Genomic DNA, 17,419 nt, shown 5'->3' on the forward strand with positions numbered 1-17,419 from the left:
AATAACTTCTGTTTCATAAAAATGTTAACATTATCGGATAAATAAAAACATTGTTTCACTATAAACAAAGTGTATTTTTGGTTTTGCTGTATTTTCAATACTTTTCGTCTTATTCAGTTTTAATGCTCCCCTGTAAAGTAGTGAAAATGGTGGTTACGAGGAGTCAACTTTATCGCGAAACTGGGTTATGATTAGTCAATTTTTCACCATTGATATGTAAAAATCTTCCAAGATATGAAAAAAATCAAAAATTATCCGTTTCGAAGTTGTAATAGTTTGCGAAGTGCATGTAATATTATAGCAATATTACTGCCAGCTGTATAGGTAAGTAGAACGTACCTATTATCTACGTATTGGCCTTTATCTGATTTGGCTCATTTTGCATGTCCATGGCCACTACAATCTTTTGATTACAGAAATTTATAGTTCTATTCCAAATCTGGTGATTTCTTTATTCATTATTTCTCTTCTAGAATAGTATGGTCCATTTTACAGCTCTTCCATAGACACTATACTTGTAAATTATTATCAATGCGTAGGTATATTTTGTAAGACTCAATCAATCAAATTTAGACACTGGTAAGAAGTAACTAATTCAATTGGATTGAATCAAGTTAGTGATAAATTACTTGGATGGTTATAAGAAATATGCCTCGCTCTTACAAAACCAACATTTGAGCCCATATGCGGAAAAGTAGCGTTATCCGGAAAATGTTGTTCAAAAATATTAGTTGGTTGTTGAGACACCCATTATCGAAAATATTTAATTCTGATAAATAAAGGTAGTTTGAGTAATTGAGAACATGGTTTATTAAACAAAAAACTTTATTGGGTAAACCGTTATGTTTATAATATACAAAAACAAAAATTTAACGCTGTTTTTCCATATAACATAAAATAATCGTATAACTGATTTTGATGGTAACATCCTTTATCCTAAGTTTTTAATCAGAGTCACTTGAAGAGATGTCTTCATCATGAGATCTATTTTCAACATTTACTTATTCGGATAAATTCCAATATATTTTTTAACCAATCAGCACTTTGTTGGCTTCACAAAAGCCAAACAAGACAAAATGTCTTCCAGTTTCTATGCATCCTGTTGGATTTTATTTCCCATTTTCCAAAATTGTTTTGTTCAACTGCTGAAAATATTGTATTGCACAACTTTTGGCAGCATTTACCCAAATACACCAAAGTATATTTTCTTGATAATCTTTTCTTTAAAAGATTTATAACTTTGTCCACTATTCCTTTTTGATGAAATAATTAGTTTCATCAGTGACACACCTTTTTTAGAAATAGATTCAGATTTTATACTCTGATGAGTAAAAACAAAGTTATCGCAATAACAAATGGAAATGATGCGACCGTCCGCTAGCACAAATTGTGTGTATGTCGTGTACGGCATACGATGTACGGATAAACAGTGTACCCAGCGCGGTCAGTTTGGACTGTCTACTGCCATCTATTGTTAGAATATCAAAGTAATATTTGGTGAGTGCATGCATAGATCTATGCAGCGTAATTTAACACAATCACTGCGTACCTTTTAATCAATATTTAATTACCACATTTAAATAACATGCTAGTTGCATCTAATGGCTGTTTAATGGGGACACGGCAGCCGTGTCGTCGGCATCCAACGAGTTAAACTGATTTAGCGATTTATCGCGTTAATGCTTGTTTTCCGTATATGGGCTCAATTTTAAATCTAATTACCTACTCACTTATATTTATTTAGTCAAATCAACAGTTTTTGAATAGAAAAATGAGTTTCTCGATATTCTATTCACACAAGTATATTACGAGTATGAAGGTTTTGTATAAGCAAACTGGACGTTTTGCCGAATGACAATGTTTATTTTTTTGAACAATTTTGTCAAATTGTAAATGATGGATTGGATTTCAGGCACACCTCGCTCCTGCTGGGGAGATGAAACAGGTGCGGTTAATACCTTTTTTTGCATATTCATTATCAGCCAATCAGCTCTGTTTGGGTAAAAGATTGTAACCCAAAATATCTCAAGACAAATAATAATTAAATTGAGATGATCAATCACGATGTCTCAAAAAATTCTTTACTATGCAATTATTTAATTATTATAACAATATAGTTATTATTATAGTATTATACCAACCAGTGGCGAAGGGTGGAGGTAGGCTGTTAAGAGCCGACATAAATAGTGCACATTGAACTTTGTCAGTCAAACGTATTTGTTTTCATTGAACTAAGTCTACAATGTATAGATAGTATTTGTTAGTTTTTTAAATTCAATTAAACTCTCCAAAATCCAAGCAATAGTAAATAATAGTCAAAAAATACTCGTCTATCTATAAAATATTTTAAATTATGCAAATAAATCATACATAACTTTGAATATTTTGTAGATAGAACACTATTTTTTATCTTTTATAGTTTGGTTAGGCAGGTCTTAATGAATTTAAAAAAGAACCAACAATATCTGTAATATGTATTCTTAATCCAATGAAAACCAATAAGTATGAATAAGAAAGTGTGCCCAATTTTGTCGTATCGCCGAAAGTATACCAAAACTATTATGGTTTGGTTTGGGCAGGGTATAATTGATTTTTAAAAACTAACCTACACGGTCTGTAAATTGTAGTCTTAGTTCAATAAAAACAAATACGTTTGACTGACAAATTTTAGCGTGCACTATTTATGTCAAATCTTATCTCCACCCTTCGGCACTGATTGGTTATAAACAAATAATAATGAAAGTACAGAGAATGTGAAACTTAATTATGTTGATTGTCTATCTTCATTGTAAGAAACCTTATTGATCGACCACCAGGTAACTAAGGTTCCCTATTGTCGAAGATCTAAGCAAAAATGAGTGCTGGCGGCTCATCTTAATAAAACATTACATATTATTATGTAAACATGAGCGATTTATATCTGTTTTGTTTTTGTAATGAAACTTATTTTTTTTATTGCTGGCATCCTTTTATCCACTTCAAAATAATGTAAAAATGGACTTTGCTGCTTGTCGACACTGGGTAGCTCTGTCCAAGATTTTTTTTACCTGTAGCTATATTTTTTATGAATTTATGTATTGTGATAAATGATTAGTGGTTACAATCTTTACTGAAAGACTGCTGTATAAATACTTACTTATAAATCTAATTTAAGATATTAATCATAAAAACTAAATTACTAATATAATTATACATAGGTTAAATATAAACCCTTTATTATGCTTTACGAATATTCAGTTACACAACATTAATACAAAATATACACCCAACATTCATTACACATTTCATTAGGTATATCTTTAAATACTTAGGTAAATAATTAAGTATTTATTCTTAATAACCTTTTTTTAGTAAGTAATAATTATTACTTAGCTAACTCAGTATAAAAATATAGATAATACGTGTTTAAATTGGTAAGTTATTCTTGTTAAAATACCACAATAGTTTATATTAGGTGACATTTTATTGACATTGTTCGTCTACTATTTCCTGAACTTTGTGGAATGTATGCTATCTGGTGACTATTTTAGTTCTTTTATAAATTATATTAATATTACCAGTAAAAATCTTTAGAAGCGTTTTTTTATTTAACATCTTTTCCCTGTTACTTAAATAGATGAAAGGAATGTAACTTATATTTTGATCAGCTTATACATTCTTAATTCGTAATATATCCAATTAGTTATTTATTTATTAAGAACTACTGAATTGATTGGTGACAAATATTTAATAATTTTTTAAATAACTCCCCATACTTAAAACTCTACTCTTTACGCAATGATAAACGAATGTTTCAACTCAAATATTTGTTCAATGTTAGAATTTATTTACCGAGTAGAAAAATCTGGTCTAGTTAGCGTTATCAAGATTTCAATAGTTTTCTTACAGTTCATTTTATGTGTCAGATTGGTTCTGTTGAGGCCCAGAGTATTATTGAATATTGTCCCTACCAATGGCGAAGAATGCCCATTTTAAATAATTACAACTAAATTTCAAGCTAAAAGTTTGCAGCAAAAGAACTTCTATCTTCTTCTTCTGATATATTAATATTTTGTAGTTGTGATCCTTATCGTCACAACTACAAAATAAAAGGAGAAAAGAAAGCTGAACAATAATTGGGATTTAGAGTATAAAGAGCTGAGCATGAGACAAAGGCAAGAGCCATGGGTTGCGTGCATCCTTTTTAAGCTGAACAAAAATTACTTCCGTAACCTCGCAACTGACAACTGTAAAAAATTTAAATTAGAAATACAAAAAAGGAATTGCACGGCTGAAGGCACGTGCAATCTTTGATTAAAAGATGAAGTTATTAAAGTCCTGGACGCCACACGGTCTTGGTACCGTGAAAGATTACAATTATATATCAGTGTGGAATAAAGGGGAAATAATAAATGAAAGAGCAATTTATGTACTTGACCGAACTATATTATAGCGAAAACAAGAATATTACATTAAAAGGTTATTAAGGAAATACTATAATAACGGCAAGCAGCTAAGTTTTAAAAGAAACATTGGAAGATAAGTGAATCAAATAATAATAGTTTTACAATACCAAACTTGGAACGAACACAGAGGCCTCAAGCACTGCGGCTGCAATCGTGCTGCTTTAAGTGACGTCCATTATAAATGTTGGTAAAACCAAAGCAGAGCACGACTATCCTGTATGACAGACCGAATCAAAAAGCCCTGTTGCTACTTTCACACCTCGCGACGTCCGCTGCGGCCGGAAATTCTATCAGCGACATCTGTGGAATCGCGAACGCTCCATGACTTGACCATAAATATTCGACGGGGTTGCCAGAGTATGAATGTTGGTTATGGTCATTTTGAACATAACACTTCTCAGTATACTGTTATTTTCATACATTCATTTTTCCATACACGTCAACAGTGGTTTCCATACAATTTTCACTCGACTATTATGCATGTGATAATGCAGATTTCATTGAGGTTAGATAGATGTCACAGCTTCTAATTTAAATATGCCGACAAATAAAACGTTAATTTGTATTATTTTTATCACTTCTTCTTAAGTAGAGATAAACGCTATTGAGTCTTCTCTAGGGATTGCAATTCTGAATGAAAATATGAATACCGGTATTCGTAAAATAATTGAAAAAAACAGAAGTATCTACCAATACTTAAATATATGTAAAAATTTCTTCAAAATATTAATATTTTATAGCATGTGTCACTGCTGGTTACCAAGGACGATGAAAGGTGACGGAAGTAAACCAGACATTGCGTAATCTGATAAAAAAATTACAGTCCTGTTAAGTCTTTTATGTTAGTTAATACATTTTATTCCCACTGTCAATACCGAATATATTTGTATTATATGATTTTTAAAACAGGTATTTCAGTATCGAAAAATACTGGTATACCGGTTTTGAAATCCCGGTATTGCAATCCCTAGTTTTCGCCACTCAAACCTCTACCTCTATCTGTATTAACCCGTTTTTGGAGGATGGTTCATTATATTTATGAGTAAATATTATGAATAGGTACAAATTTGTAATGTTTATGTATCAAATAATTTGCTACAAGCATTCCTTATATCCCAATAAATGGTGTAATTAATTTTGTTTTCTGCAAGGCTTTAGCGGAAGGCTATTGTAATTAAATGATAGCAGAAAATTTTCCGATCTCACAGAGTAAAAATCTCAGTTGAAAATGTCAATAGACTAAACTGGTCTTGATAAAAAATAAAACTTGCAGAAGAAGTTATTAACTTTCCACTGTTATTAAATTTCCCCAAATATTAGCTGCCTAATTAAGAGTTGAATAATTCAAATAAACCTGGGTAATTTTGTCTGGAAATACACATAATTAGATTCAATTTAAAGTAACAATGAAGTAATTAGCGGCCACCAATATTGGTGTTTCACACTGAATTTACTTTGGTTAAAAATGGTTCATACATACTAGAATCCAACGTATATTTTGGTAAACTTAATAGAATATTGTTTTTACTGCGGAAAAGAAATTTAAATACATCTTTATCTATTTTTAAAACTTATAATTTTTGTCAATACGTTTAATTAAGTATGTATTGTGATATTGATAATATATAAGTGGTATTTTCTGTCATACAGTTATAACTGTTTTCATGGCCTTATTAAGTATAAAATTACCATCCAATGCTAGTGGCAATTAACTGGTTTTGTGTGAACGAAATACATGCAAACACAAACAGATTCTGAGTAAATTATGCAAATACTATGGTAATTTGTGTGCAGATTTTGTTTCCTACGGCATAGTTCAAAAACCTATATTTCATCACATCAACAAAATACTATAAAATACCTACATAGTTTAATCCTGATCTGTGCGATGTGATGTTAGGTTTATTTTATACAATTTAAATTTCAAAATTCTATTAATTTCGTCGCAAAAGATTATCAGTCGGTGTCTCATTAGTTAACCATTATTTAGTTATTGTCTTCAACCAGGATCGATCCAATGATGGATTATGACCTCCATAATGATTTTCCATTCTTCGGTCCTTGGTTTTTTTTTTTACTTCCACTGAACTTCACTGAATTTTATTTAATTTATTCTTTAATTTAGTAGATCTTAAGTTTGGCACTATTTTAGGTAAAATTGAGGATAGTAGTTCTATACAAGAAATGGACATTAAATTATAATTGAAATCAATTTATAGGTACTTATTTTTCTGGGTGAAAATTAACGACACTGCCTTTTAAAATCATCTTCTAAAATACGTTTAATTGACAGTATTAATATGCATTGTATGTATCAATATTAAGTGAGTTATTCATGGGATACTTTTAATTATTTATGATTGATATCTTCTGATTAACCCAATAAGTTTATAATCCATGGTTCTTATCATGAAAGGTGTTGATAAAGCTTGAAAAAAAACGAACCATAAGTGCGAGTGAGTAAGCATTCGGCACGCTTATATCTCCACACTATGCGTCAGAGTAAGATAGAATTTCTACGGCTGAATTAAATATTTTTTGTTATCGTCGCTGGTAAAAATGTATTTAACTGATTACATTCATTTAAAAACTACGAGTACGTGTTGCTGAAACTTATTGTTTTTGTGTTAAGTAAATATACAGTTAATGGTAATTATTTTTAATTATTTTAGTAGAATATATGGTTAAGTGTTTAAATTTGGTAGAAGCAACACGATGGTATAACGTTTCATAGTTAAGTTGATAATAATAAAATCGAGGTTCTACTGTGCGTTATACACGCAAGAAACACGGCTTCATTTTGCCGAAAAATAGGCATTCTCTATATATCTCTACTCTGAGGTGTTGATATAAAATTTGTCAGTTCTGCTAATCTGTAGTAAAAATAGACGCCTAAAATGTATTGTTAACGCCATTTAAATTTATAGGAATGTTAGGTTTTGTTTTAATTATAAATTCTTCGATAACCGACTCATTACGTTTGTAATAGCCTGATTACTGCTAGATTTTTTCACCTTTTAAATTTTCTACTGACAATACAAATGAGTTTACAAAACACTGATAATGGAAAATCCACCCATTAAATTCTTCCGATAATTGCTTGTTTTTATGTCGCATACCCGTTTCATTGTTCATTTCGAAATTTGTATGACACGTCGAGAGCATTAAATTTTACCTTACTAAATTTTGTTTTAACAGTAGCATATTAAGTTTTCCTTATTAAACTATTCATAAATATTTACAAGTCATGGAGTCATTTTGTAGTTAATTACAGTTATACAGATGTGCACATGAGATATCAACTAAATTAGATATAAAATTAAAAATAATTACTTACACCTATGATATTATCACAACATTATTATCATACCTTTATATCTCTCTATAAATACACTGCGATATATTATTTCAAAAAATATTGTTTGATGCAATGTTTGCATAGATTAAATTTAGTCATTCTCATGTAAAACAATATTATTTATTATTTTTTTATCATCAATACTACTATAATAGCTTAAGAATATGTCGAAACGCTTTTGACTTACGAGCTCTAACAACTCACCTTCGCAATGTTTAATTATATTCTGCCCTCATGAAATGAATAGCCCGACACATATGTATGTCAAAAAAGAGATCACATCGCGGAGTGATTTTGTTTTCATAATTTTATAATACTGCCTACTAAAAATATAAATTTTTTGCTCGTTACCATTAATTTTTAAAAATGCATTTGTATAATAATTGCCAAAATCAGTCCTGTGCATCTATTCTATACACAAGACTGCTATCAGCCTCTATCGGTAGCTATCGAGGGTAGTTTTGTATCAAAGTATTAGCACTTATTGTAACAATTACAGTAAGTTAGTTGTAATTGTTACAATAAGTGCTATGTTTTAACAGCGTATCTCTTGGGTGTGCTAAATTTTAGAGCGAGATAGACAGTTTTGACTGATTAGACCAATGACATTAATATGGACGAAGCATCTAGAAAATAAAATGACACTCACTTTGTGTAGGGTCTGCCGGATGGCGAAATTCATATTTTAATATCGGTATCCTACGCTCAAATGAACATTCTGCTTGCAAGCGGTCTGGCGACACCGCTGGGTCTGCCCATACAAAATTTCTGACTGTCAGGTTTCGACTCCACCGTTATTATTATGTTACAAAATGCCAATGTGCCTAGTTAAAAATTGTAAAAAAATCTACTAAACACTCCATGAAAGATGGGATATCACTTTGCATGTGTTAGTATTATTTATTATTTATAAAATGCCATTTTAAGATATTGATGAATGTTTATTCAATGCAATTGAATGACAGGAACCATTGGACAGTCAGTCGCCTGTGATTCGCTGGGCTCACTTGCGTCTAATCTCCGAGAAGTCGTAAGTAACCGAGAATCTGTTTCTAACGCAATGAGTCATGACACTAATACGCCATTACAATAAAGGTTATATCTCTATATATATAAAAATCTCGTGTCACGATGTTTGTGGTCGAACTCCTCCGAAATGGCTCGACCGATTTTTATGATTTTTTTTATGTATATTTGTTAGGTATGAGAATAGGTCAACAAGTATATTTCATACCGCTAGGTGATTAGGGTATCTCTATCCAGAAAAATTTTCTTTTATTTTTTTGACAATTTTTTTTTTGTATTTTTTTTATTATTTGGCATAAAAAAATACTTATAACCCCAAATTTTAACCCTCCTAACCCTACCCTCCCATTTTTTAATCGCGATTTTATTATTTTTGTATGAACAAATTTAACCGTCGTTCGTATTTCAAACAGAACGAAATTATTTATGTTGTTGAATGACAGATGGCGCTACGTCCGAGAAGAATTTAAGAGAAGCGTCGCGTCATTTTGACATTTCATTCGGCATATCACAACGCAGTGCGTGCAAAATTTTGTACGATTTATTTTAATTTATCTATTTTTATGTGCGTGTATTACAGTGCACAATGCCAGCAAGACGCAAGGGGGGCCATTTAGGCCGTCGAACGAATAAAGCAACAAACATGCGAAATAGTACAGCAGAAAGAACAGACGAACAAATCCAACAAGAGAACAAAAACGTGCGTGTAAGCATGTCGCAATTGCGTGCATCTCTATCATAAGAGGCACGAGCTGAACGAAATCAACAACGACAATTGGAACGGAGCCAAGCGCGCCGGTTTGTAGTTAACACACGCAGAGCAAATGACCGACAACGCCAACAAGTACATCGAACATTTACATCCGCTTCGTTCCTTCGTCTCGCATTCGAGTACGAGCCAGATATTGAATATTCCGCTCATCCGAAAGTGCTGATTGGTGCTATGGACAAAGAATGTCCACATTGTCATGCGCTCAAATTCAAACATGAGTCAGCCGGGATGTGTTGCGCATCAGGAAAAGTGCAACTACCAGAAATTGAGATACCACCAGAACCATTGAACGGCTTGCTCATCGGCACTGTTCCAGATTCAAACCTGTTCCTGAAGTCCATTCGCACATTCAATTCATGCTTCCAAATGACTTCGTTCGGAGCAACAGAAATAGTTCACAATACTGCGGCAAATGGTCAACAATTCCATTCTACGTTCAAAATCAATGGCCAAGTATACCACAAAGTAGGCTCATTGCTGCCAATGCCAAACGAACCACATAAATTTTTACAAATCTGCTTCATGGGCGGTGAGGACATCAATCATGTGGATGCACGTTGCGGCTACAATGGCCTCAATTCGCCTATTTCCAGGCGCATCGTCGGCGAACTGGACGCCCTGTTGAATGAGCACAATGAATAATTGAAATTCTTCAAAGCACACATGCACGAATTGCAAAGCGACAATCACGTTATTGTCATCAATCCTGATAAAACACCAGCTGGAGAGCACATGCGTCGATTCAATGCACCTATTGTTGACGAATTGCTGGAATCATGGTTGGCGACCGCACATCGACGCGAGAAATCGTGATTCGAAGAAGAAACAATAATCTGGAGTTCATCGCTGACACACACCGTTCATACGACGCTCTCCAATATCCGCTAATTTTCTGGAAGGGACAAGACGGATATTGCATAAACATTAAAGAACGAGATCCTGTCACAGGTAATTCATTCATTATGAACATCATTTAGTCATTTTGAATTGAGAAAATGAATGGTTGATGTTTTTTTGTTTTTATCGGCGGTCATCGTCTACAGCGCTCTATTCCTCTTTCTGTCATAGATCCCATCCCCACACACTTACGATACATTCGTTATTTTTTTATTTAACAACCAAAATATTCACTAGAAATAATTTATATGGCAGAACAACGTTTGCCGGGTCAGCTAGTATTACTATAAATTCTCGAAGCTTGTATCGCATAATGGAAACGGATACGTCAATGGTCACGTGACATCTACCTATACATCTGTGAATGACTTTCATGCACAATTTCTCGTGCGCGCCGGGTATGAAGTGAGTCGTCCATTTAATATGTCATTGGATTAGACGGCTAACTTATTGTGACAATTATAATATTTTGATAAAAACGTATGAAAAACTACCCTCGATAGCTGCCGATAGCAGTCTTGTGTATAGAATAGATACACTGATAGAACTAAATTTATCTGGATTAATTGTTTTATTTTGTTTCATAGATGTTTAATTATAGGTATATTATTCTTTTAATGGGTTGTGTAGCCGGTTTTCGTGCCCATAACACATGAGTGAAAGGTGTCAAAATAAATATATACTGTAAACAGAAGTCAAGTAAATATAGTATTGAATGTCGTATTATCGATACCGATTATCTATGCAGGTACGAAAGACTAGCTGTATTAAAAATATGACTTACTTATTATTACTATTTTATTCAAACTATTGAAACTGATTTGTCAGTTATTTTTCATGCGTTAACTGACACAGTTTTGGTAAGTTTGAAATTACAATAAGTGGTACTTATTGGTTGAATGCTAGGGACACTGTATCCAGAGTGCTTGCATTTATTCAAATAAACCACTAATTAAGCAACCATTAAATTGGTTAAAGTTTCCATTAAACAATATGAATTATTTAATTTATTTTGTTCAGTTTTTATGGTTTTACCATTGTATGTAAAAAAATTTAGAATTTTAAACTATTAAATCCGCTTTAGTCATTGTTTTGCTATTTTACATCTATGCATAGTGTTTGTTATTCATCAGATATAAGTATATAACGTCGACATTCTATGCATAAGGCCCTAAAACTAGTAATTTATCTCCTAATCACTTACTATAATAGTTGTGTTATTTATTTTAAGACGGCAGTTGGATTTAATATTAAAAATTACTTACAACAATCGTGGAATTAAAAACTTTCAAAACTTAAACATAACAATTTATACATTATTTTCAGCTACAATGTTTTATAAGAATATTAATTATTTTTTATAAGGGCTACTTAATATACTTAATACATTAACGAATTGCTTACAAATAAATCATCATTCAGTATTGCATTAATAATAAAATATTTGTATAACATAAATTAAGGAAAATATATCATATTATTATAGTCCCTCAGTTGGCGAAGCTACATTTTTAATTTTGCTTTGCTATTTAAATACTTAGAAGCTTTACATTTAATTATAGTTAATATAATTAAAACTATATGCGTTAATATTCCCAATTGCATACTTTTTAACAAAATAATACTAATGATGAATTTGGTAGGTATTTGGTACATTTAACTTATGCCCCAGCTAAGGTTCAACGAAAAACTTAACACAAACAAAACACATAACTGAATTAATTTTCCCTCTACCTTAATATTGTTAAATTATTAACAAATTTAATTAGATAAGATTTTAATTACACATGCAGATAGAGATGTGGTATCGAAAGCAATGGATACTTGATAGTTTTGAAGTGTCGAGAGCATCCTTAATTAAACTTGTTTAGCGGACTCGCACATACAAACTCGATGCAATCACAACTCATCAATTTTATCTATGTCATTTGGTTGACATTTACTAAACATGTCTGAATGTTCATGAGTCGACTCAACATTGTTGATTAGGAAAAAAAATGTTTGATGTGTAACAGCGCGGCATGCTTGTTGCAGTTCGTCTGTTAAACACAACATGATAATGTCAAACGATCGTGATAACATCTTTTTCGTCCAAGAAGTTGACAAGCACACTCGTTCCAAAAGACAGTGGCGTGCGATGACTTGCTTGTAGGGTAGCTGTTGAAAAAAATATAATATAATTACTATTTGCTACATATTATCTGGCTGATTAAGTAGTATGGTTTTTGATGTTGCGGAGAGGATGCAATATTCTAAAAATATTTATGTAATGTTAATAATAATATAGAACCATTAGAATAAGTATAATGAAGTAAAATTCATCATAAAATTGTGCAATAAATGCATAATCTATGAACCGCACGCCACTGGAATTTATTTAATATTGTCTACTTCTTATTTGGCAAAATCCCTGCTTCTTCGTCTCATAATATTTTGATCAATGATGTTTATCCATTTTCACAGTTGAGTCGATATTGGGGTTTTGATTCTATGAAGTAAATCATGTTTGAGACCAGGAAAGCTGTTGTTGGCTTGTCTGACTCCAGATTATGTTGAGGTTGCGTCGATTCTCTGTGTGCGGATCATTGCTTTACTATTTTCAAAGTAGTTTGATTTGCTTTGTGCGGTATGTCTGCTCTGTGACAAGCCGACTTACGCACATTATCGCAACACGTTGTAATGATTGGTACGGTGGCGTGGGCGAAGCAGGTGAACGGGGGCACAGACGCAACAGACGAGGCAGAGGACGACGCGCCGGGATGGAGGCGAGAGACCCTCTCGTTGAGCCGGGCGGGCGGGGCCGGGCTGGGCTTCAGCATCGCGGGCGGGACGGATAACCCGCACGTGGCGGGCGACTCCCGCGTCTACGTGACCAAGCTGATCCCTGGCGGGGCGGCCGCCACCAGCTCGCTGCAGGTCAACGACGTCATACTCGCCGTGAACGAGACACGCGTGGTGGGTGTCACGCACGCGGAGGCCGTCGACGCCCTCAAGAGGGCCGGAGCCGCCGTCAAATTGGTTGGTCCGCCGTCATCTTTCGGCCAGTAGTTGTGTATTGTAGGACGTGTTATTATTATTGTTATTTTATTTATGCCGGCTCTCTCCGTCTGATTTTTTGTATGTCGAACAGGATCTACCAGAGAAATCCACTTTCATTCATTGATTATTGATTCACAGTAACAGAGAAACATGTACTAAGTTGTCATAAAATTATCAATATATTATTTATTCTATGGTCTCTAGGAAAAAGGAGATAAGTCGAAAACATAAAAATGACCTTGACATTTAAAAAAAGTTATAAGTCGGAAGTAAATGCTTTTCTTGAAATTACTGTTCTCCTCAAATCATATTATTACACTGTCATTAAATATTTTATATTCTGGTTAATATGTACATACTTCATCCTCCTCATAATATTCCTAACTATTCCTAGAATCAATGGCAATATAAATATAATCATCAAGATCTTTGTTAATATACATTTAAACGTACGTTTAATTAGTACGCACACTTAACTGAATTTAATATTGTTTGACTTGTCTCATTTTTCCTTTTGATACAGCAGAATTATTATTCAGTGTTGTCAGTTTATTCATACTAAAGGGTAACTTCATGGATGTGTCCAAAGGGAACAAACTATGTTTTTAGTTAAACCATCCTGAAGAAGTACAGCAAACTAAAGAAAATGGAGAGTGAACAATGTTTATAGGTATTTACATGTTTGAAGGCCTATCAATGACAAAGCGGAGTTCTCTGGTTCGAACCGAATGAAAAGATTTATTTCGAAAAGTTTCTAACTCTTAACCCGCTTCGCCGGGGGCTGCAGTAGATTGACTTTTGGAAAGAAATCTGTCTTGTAATGTGTATTGACTACCTAGCTGTCGTATATTTATATTTCTCTCGATTAGTGGACTGTGAACTAATTATTTTGATACAATATACTTTATTATATTCCTGGATTTTTAGTGGATGGCGACCCCGATACGGCTTTCATGATGCTTATTCCATTTTACTCCATCCACATTTTTTGCATATCGTATTCTATTATCGGTGCGGGATTATTTTCAAGTCCTGGCCGTCGCATGCGACTGATTAACGAGGTTTGTTCGACTCGGGGATTTTGGATTGGGGGTTTTCGCATGCCGCTAACATTTATCGCTTCCTACTGTATTTTGTGATTGTAAATATAAATACTCACCGATACACTGCACAGTAATCTGTATATATTTTATATTTTGTATATATTTGGGAATTTGGCACTGCTTGTAGTTGTTGATATGTTGATTCTACTTAAGTACGTTGTGTTTGTATTTTACGATATCTACATTTTTAAATACATATTTTGTGTGATGATATTTTATAATTATAGATAGGTAGTTAATAATATGTGTTGTCGTTTTTCACAAAATGGCTACCTATCTACTTCCAATTTGAGTTTGTTTTGATACGTTGTGATTGTGCATTTCAATATTGTTGTAGAAGTTTAACTTTAATTAAAATTCTTTACTATGTATTATAATGTTTCATAGATGTTAATTTTAGTAATGTGGGAATTTATATATCAATTCTATTTAAATAGTAAAAAAGTAACAACAATTATTGTGTGAATAAGACTTCATCGATTTATTTTATTAGTCATTGTATCTACAAGTAAGTATTTTTTTTATGTATTAATAATAGTTTTTATGAAGCATTTTTATCAGCAAATTTTTGATTTATTAACTGAGAAATGACATATAAAATCATTAAAGTTAATGATACATTACAATGTATTGTAATAATAATTGTTTTGATCACATTATGCATAAAGAAGAGAGACAAAATAAATATAAACATTATTTATCTATAGTAGTTTTAGATATAACAGGATAATTAACTATTTCTTTTATTCAACGAATAATTCACAAGATTTAAGAATGTACACATACAGAACATACCGTAACTAAATTTACCGAGCGCTTATGAGCAGATATTAATAAGGCCAATAGTTAAAATTTGTCGCAATTAAGCATGGCAGTCGTAGCATAGTGGTAGTGCACAGGGCGTAAAACCCAAGAGACGCAGGTTTGATTCCTGCCGGGTGTCTTACTTTTTACGAAAAAGGTTTTTTTTATTGGCTATATTTACTACTACTACTGTTTTCAGAATTATGTATGTATAACAGGATAAGATCTTATGCTTCAGAAAATTTAATGAAACACCTACTTAATTACTTATAGTCAAAGAAATTATGCATTACATGTTATGTTACATTGATCTTATTATACTGAAAGCAGTCAGGTGAAAAATTTGTTGAGAATTTAAAATTACCTTTTCATAATTATTTTGCATGTGATCAATATAACCTGATTAAAATGATAATCCCCGTTTGATGTTATGGAAATGTCTTTTGACTGCTCGGAAATTCCGTTACGAGTTAAAAGTAAAAATTTTCCTGTAATTTAATCATCAGTTATTTATGTGTAGGTATCTGCTTTAATATCTCGGATAGTTTGGCGGTCTGCCAAAAATCCAACTTTAAATATCTAGGTTAACGTAGTTCTATTTACAATATCTCATTTATAAGGAAACAATACATTTTAATTATTTCCCATAATGATGTCTCAATTATTAATCTCATGTAAATAAATCTCATTAGGTTATTCTTTAGTTTTATACGAATCGTAGGTTAGCTTTGTTACCGCTACTGGAAATACAACTGTACAAATGAAAATATTAGCTTGCCGACCATCTGTTACTTTATTGGCAGTAAATTAGTCTCCGCTTAGATAATACCTCGCTTCCTTATAGCTATACATTTCTTAGCGTTGCAAAATATTGATCTTCCGCCAGATATCTATCAAATAGACATAACAATAACACCGAGATCAATTAAGATCTTACGATTCTATGATTATTAATAGTTAGCTTTGTAATTTTCTTCTTGATGCCAATTTAATTAAAAATACCATAACCTTTGCTTACCAAAATATTGTTTTGTTGATCGATAAATACAATATTACCACCTATCTGACATGCTAGAAAATAAAATTATCATCTTAGTTATTAAATAGACTAAGTACTATTACCCCAGCATTTATTTACTATAACGTGCAATAGATTATTTGAAACAATACCATTTTTTTGTAATTATAATTGTTACAAATGAACGGATTTATATACATATTGTTTCAAGTTAATACAGAATGTGATTTATCCTTACTCCTAATTTGGTACTAAATATGCCATATTTTTCAGCCAGAGAATATTCAGTGTGGCCCTCATACCTTACATTTAGTATGTACTTAAATATAACTGGTAAATTTAATTGTTTTTTTTATTCATACACTAATGGGAAGGTTTATCATACAAAATAAATGAAAGAAGAGTGAATAATATACCAGTATGTACTTAGTATGTATTGAATTTTAAAGTAGGGATGTCAATAAATTTTACCTGGTATTAAAGCAGAAATTAAATATTTTTATTCCCATTATTAAGTTTGTTTCTTCTGTACAAAATTGAAAAGAATTATCTCTGTTAAAAGAAATAATACAATATTACAAAGTATTTAATGTGTAATATATATATTTTTTTATGTTTATAATAAGATACGACAAGTACTATCGAGCTATACTAGGCGAGCAGTGAGGTTCGGATCCAAAGCCTGGCAAATTCACATGTTTTTCAGTGTGTATTTGGATGCTGGGCATAGACCTAATAGATTGAGCAAGTGGCTAACATCCACTTCTCATCGAAGAAATGATAAGAAACCTCTTTATAAGGCAACTAAAATCCATATCGGATTGTAGAACTAATGGAAAAAAAAATCGAACTTCGAATGTCGAACATATTGATGATAATTTTTGAGTTACTATTATGTCTCTCTAGCAAGACAATTGATAATTTATGTAAAAAAAAATCTTTATAGAACATTTTCAT

At 32.1% G+C, this 17,419-nt stretch overlaps 1 protein-coding gene across 21 annotated transcripts in view; it reads left to right on the forward strand.

The window, feature by feature from the left end:
- The window catches only part of dlg1 (MAGUK family member discs large 1), a 219,045-nt gene that overhangs the window by 181,686 nt on the left and 19,940 nt on the right, over window positions 1-17,419 (forward strand). For 13 of the 21 annotated variants that reach the window (XM_085958518.1, XM_085958534.1, XM_085958543.1 and 10 more), the window contains 2 exons: window positions 1,913-1,945; window positions 13,205-13,516. The exons of 2 other annotated variants lie outside the window; for them this stretch is intronic. In XM_085958518.1, the coding sequence (XP_085814644.1) occupies window positions 1,913-1,945; window positions 13,205-13,516 (345 nt within the window). The remainder of the gene's footprint in view (window positions 1-1,912; window positions 1,946-13,204; window positions 13,517-17,419) is intronic. 6 more of the 21 variants (XM_085958526.1, XM_085958666.1, XM_085958640.1 and 3 more) reach the window with 1 other exon arrangement.

Source organism: Rhyacophila brunnea, unplaced genomic scaffold (assembly GCF_057557595.1).
Source record: "Rhyacophila brunnea isolate RB1 unplaced genomic scaffold, BYU_Rbru_1.0 scaffold_11, whole genome shotgun sequence".
Classification (NCBI taxonomy): domain Eukaryota; kingdom Metazoa; phylum Arthropoda; class Insecta; order Trichoptera; family Rhyacophilidae; genus Rhyacophila; species Rhyacophila brunnea.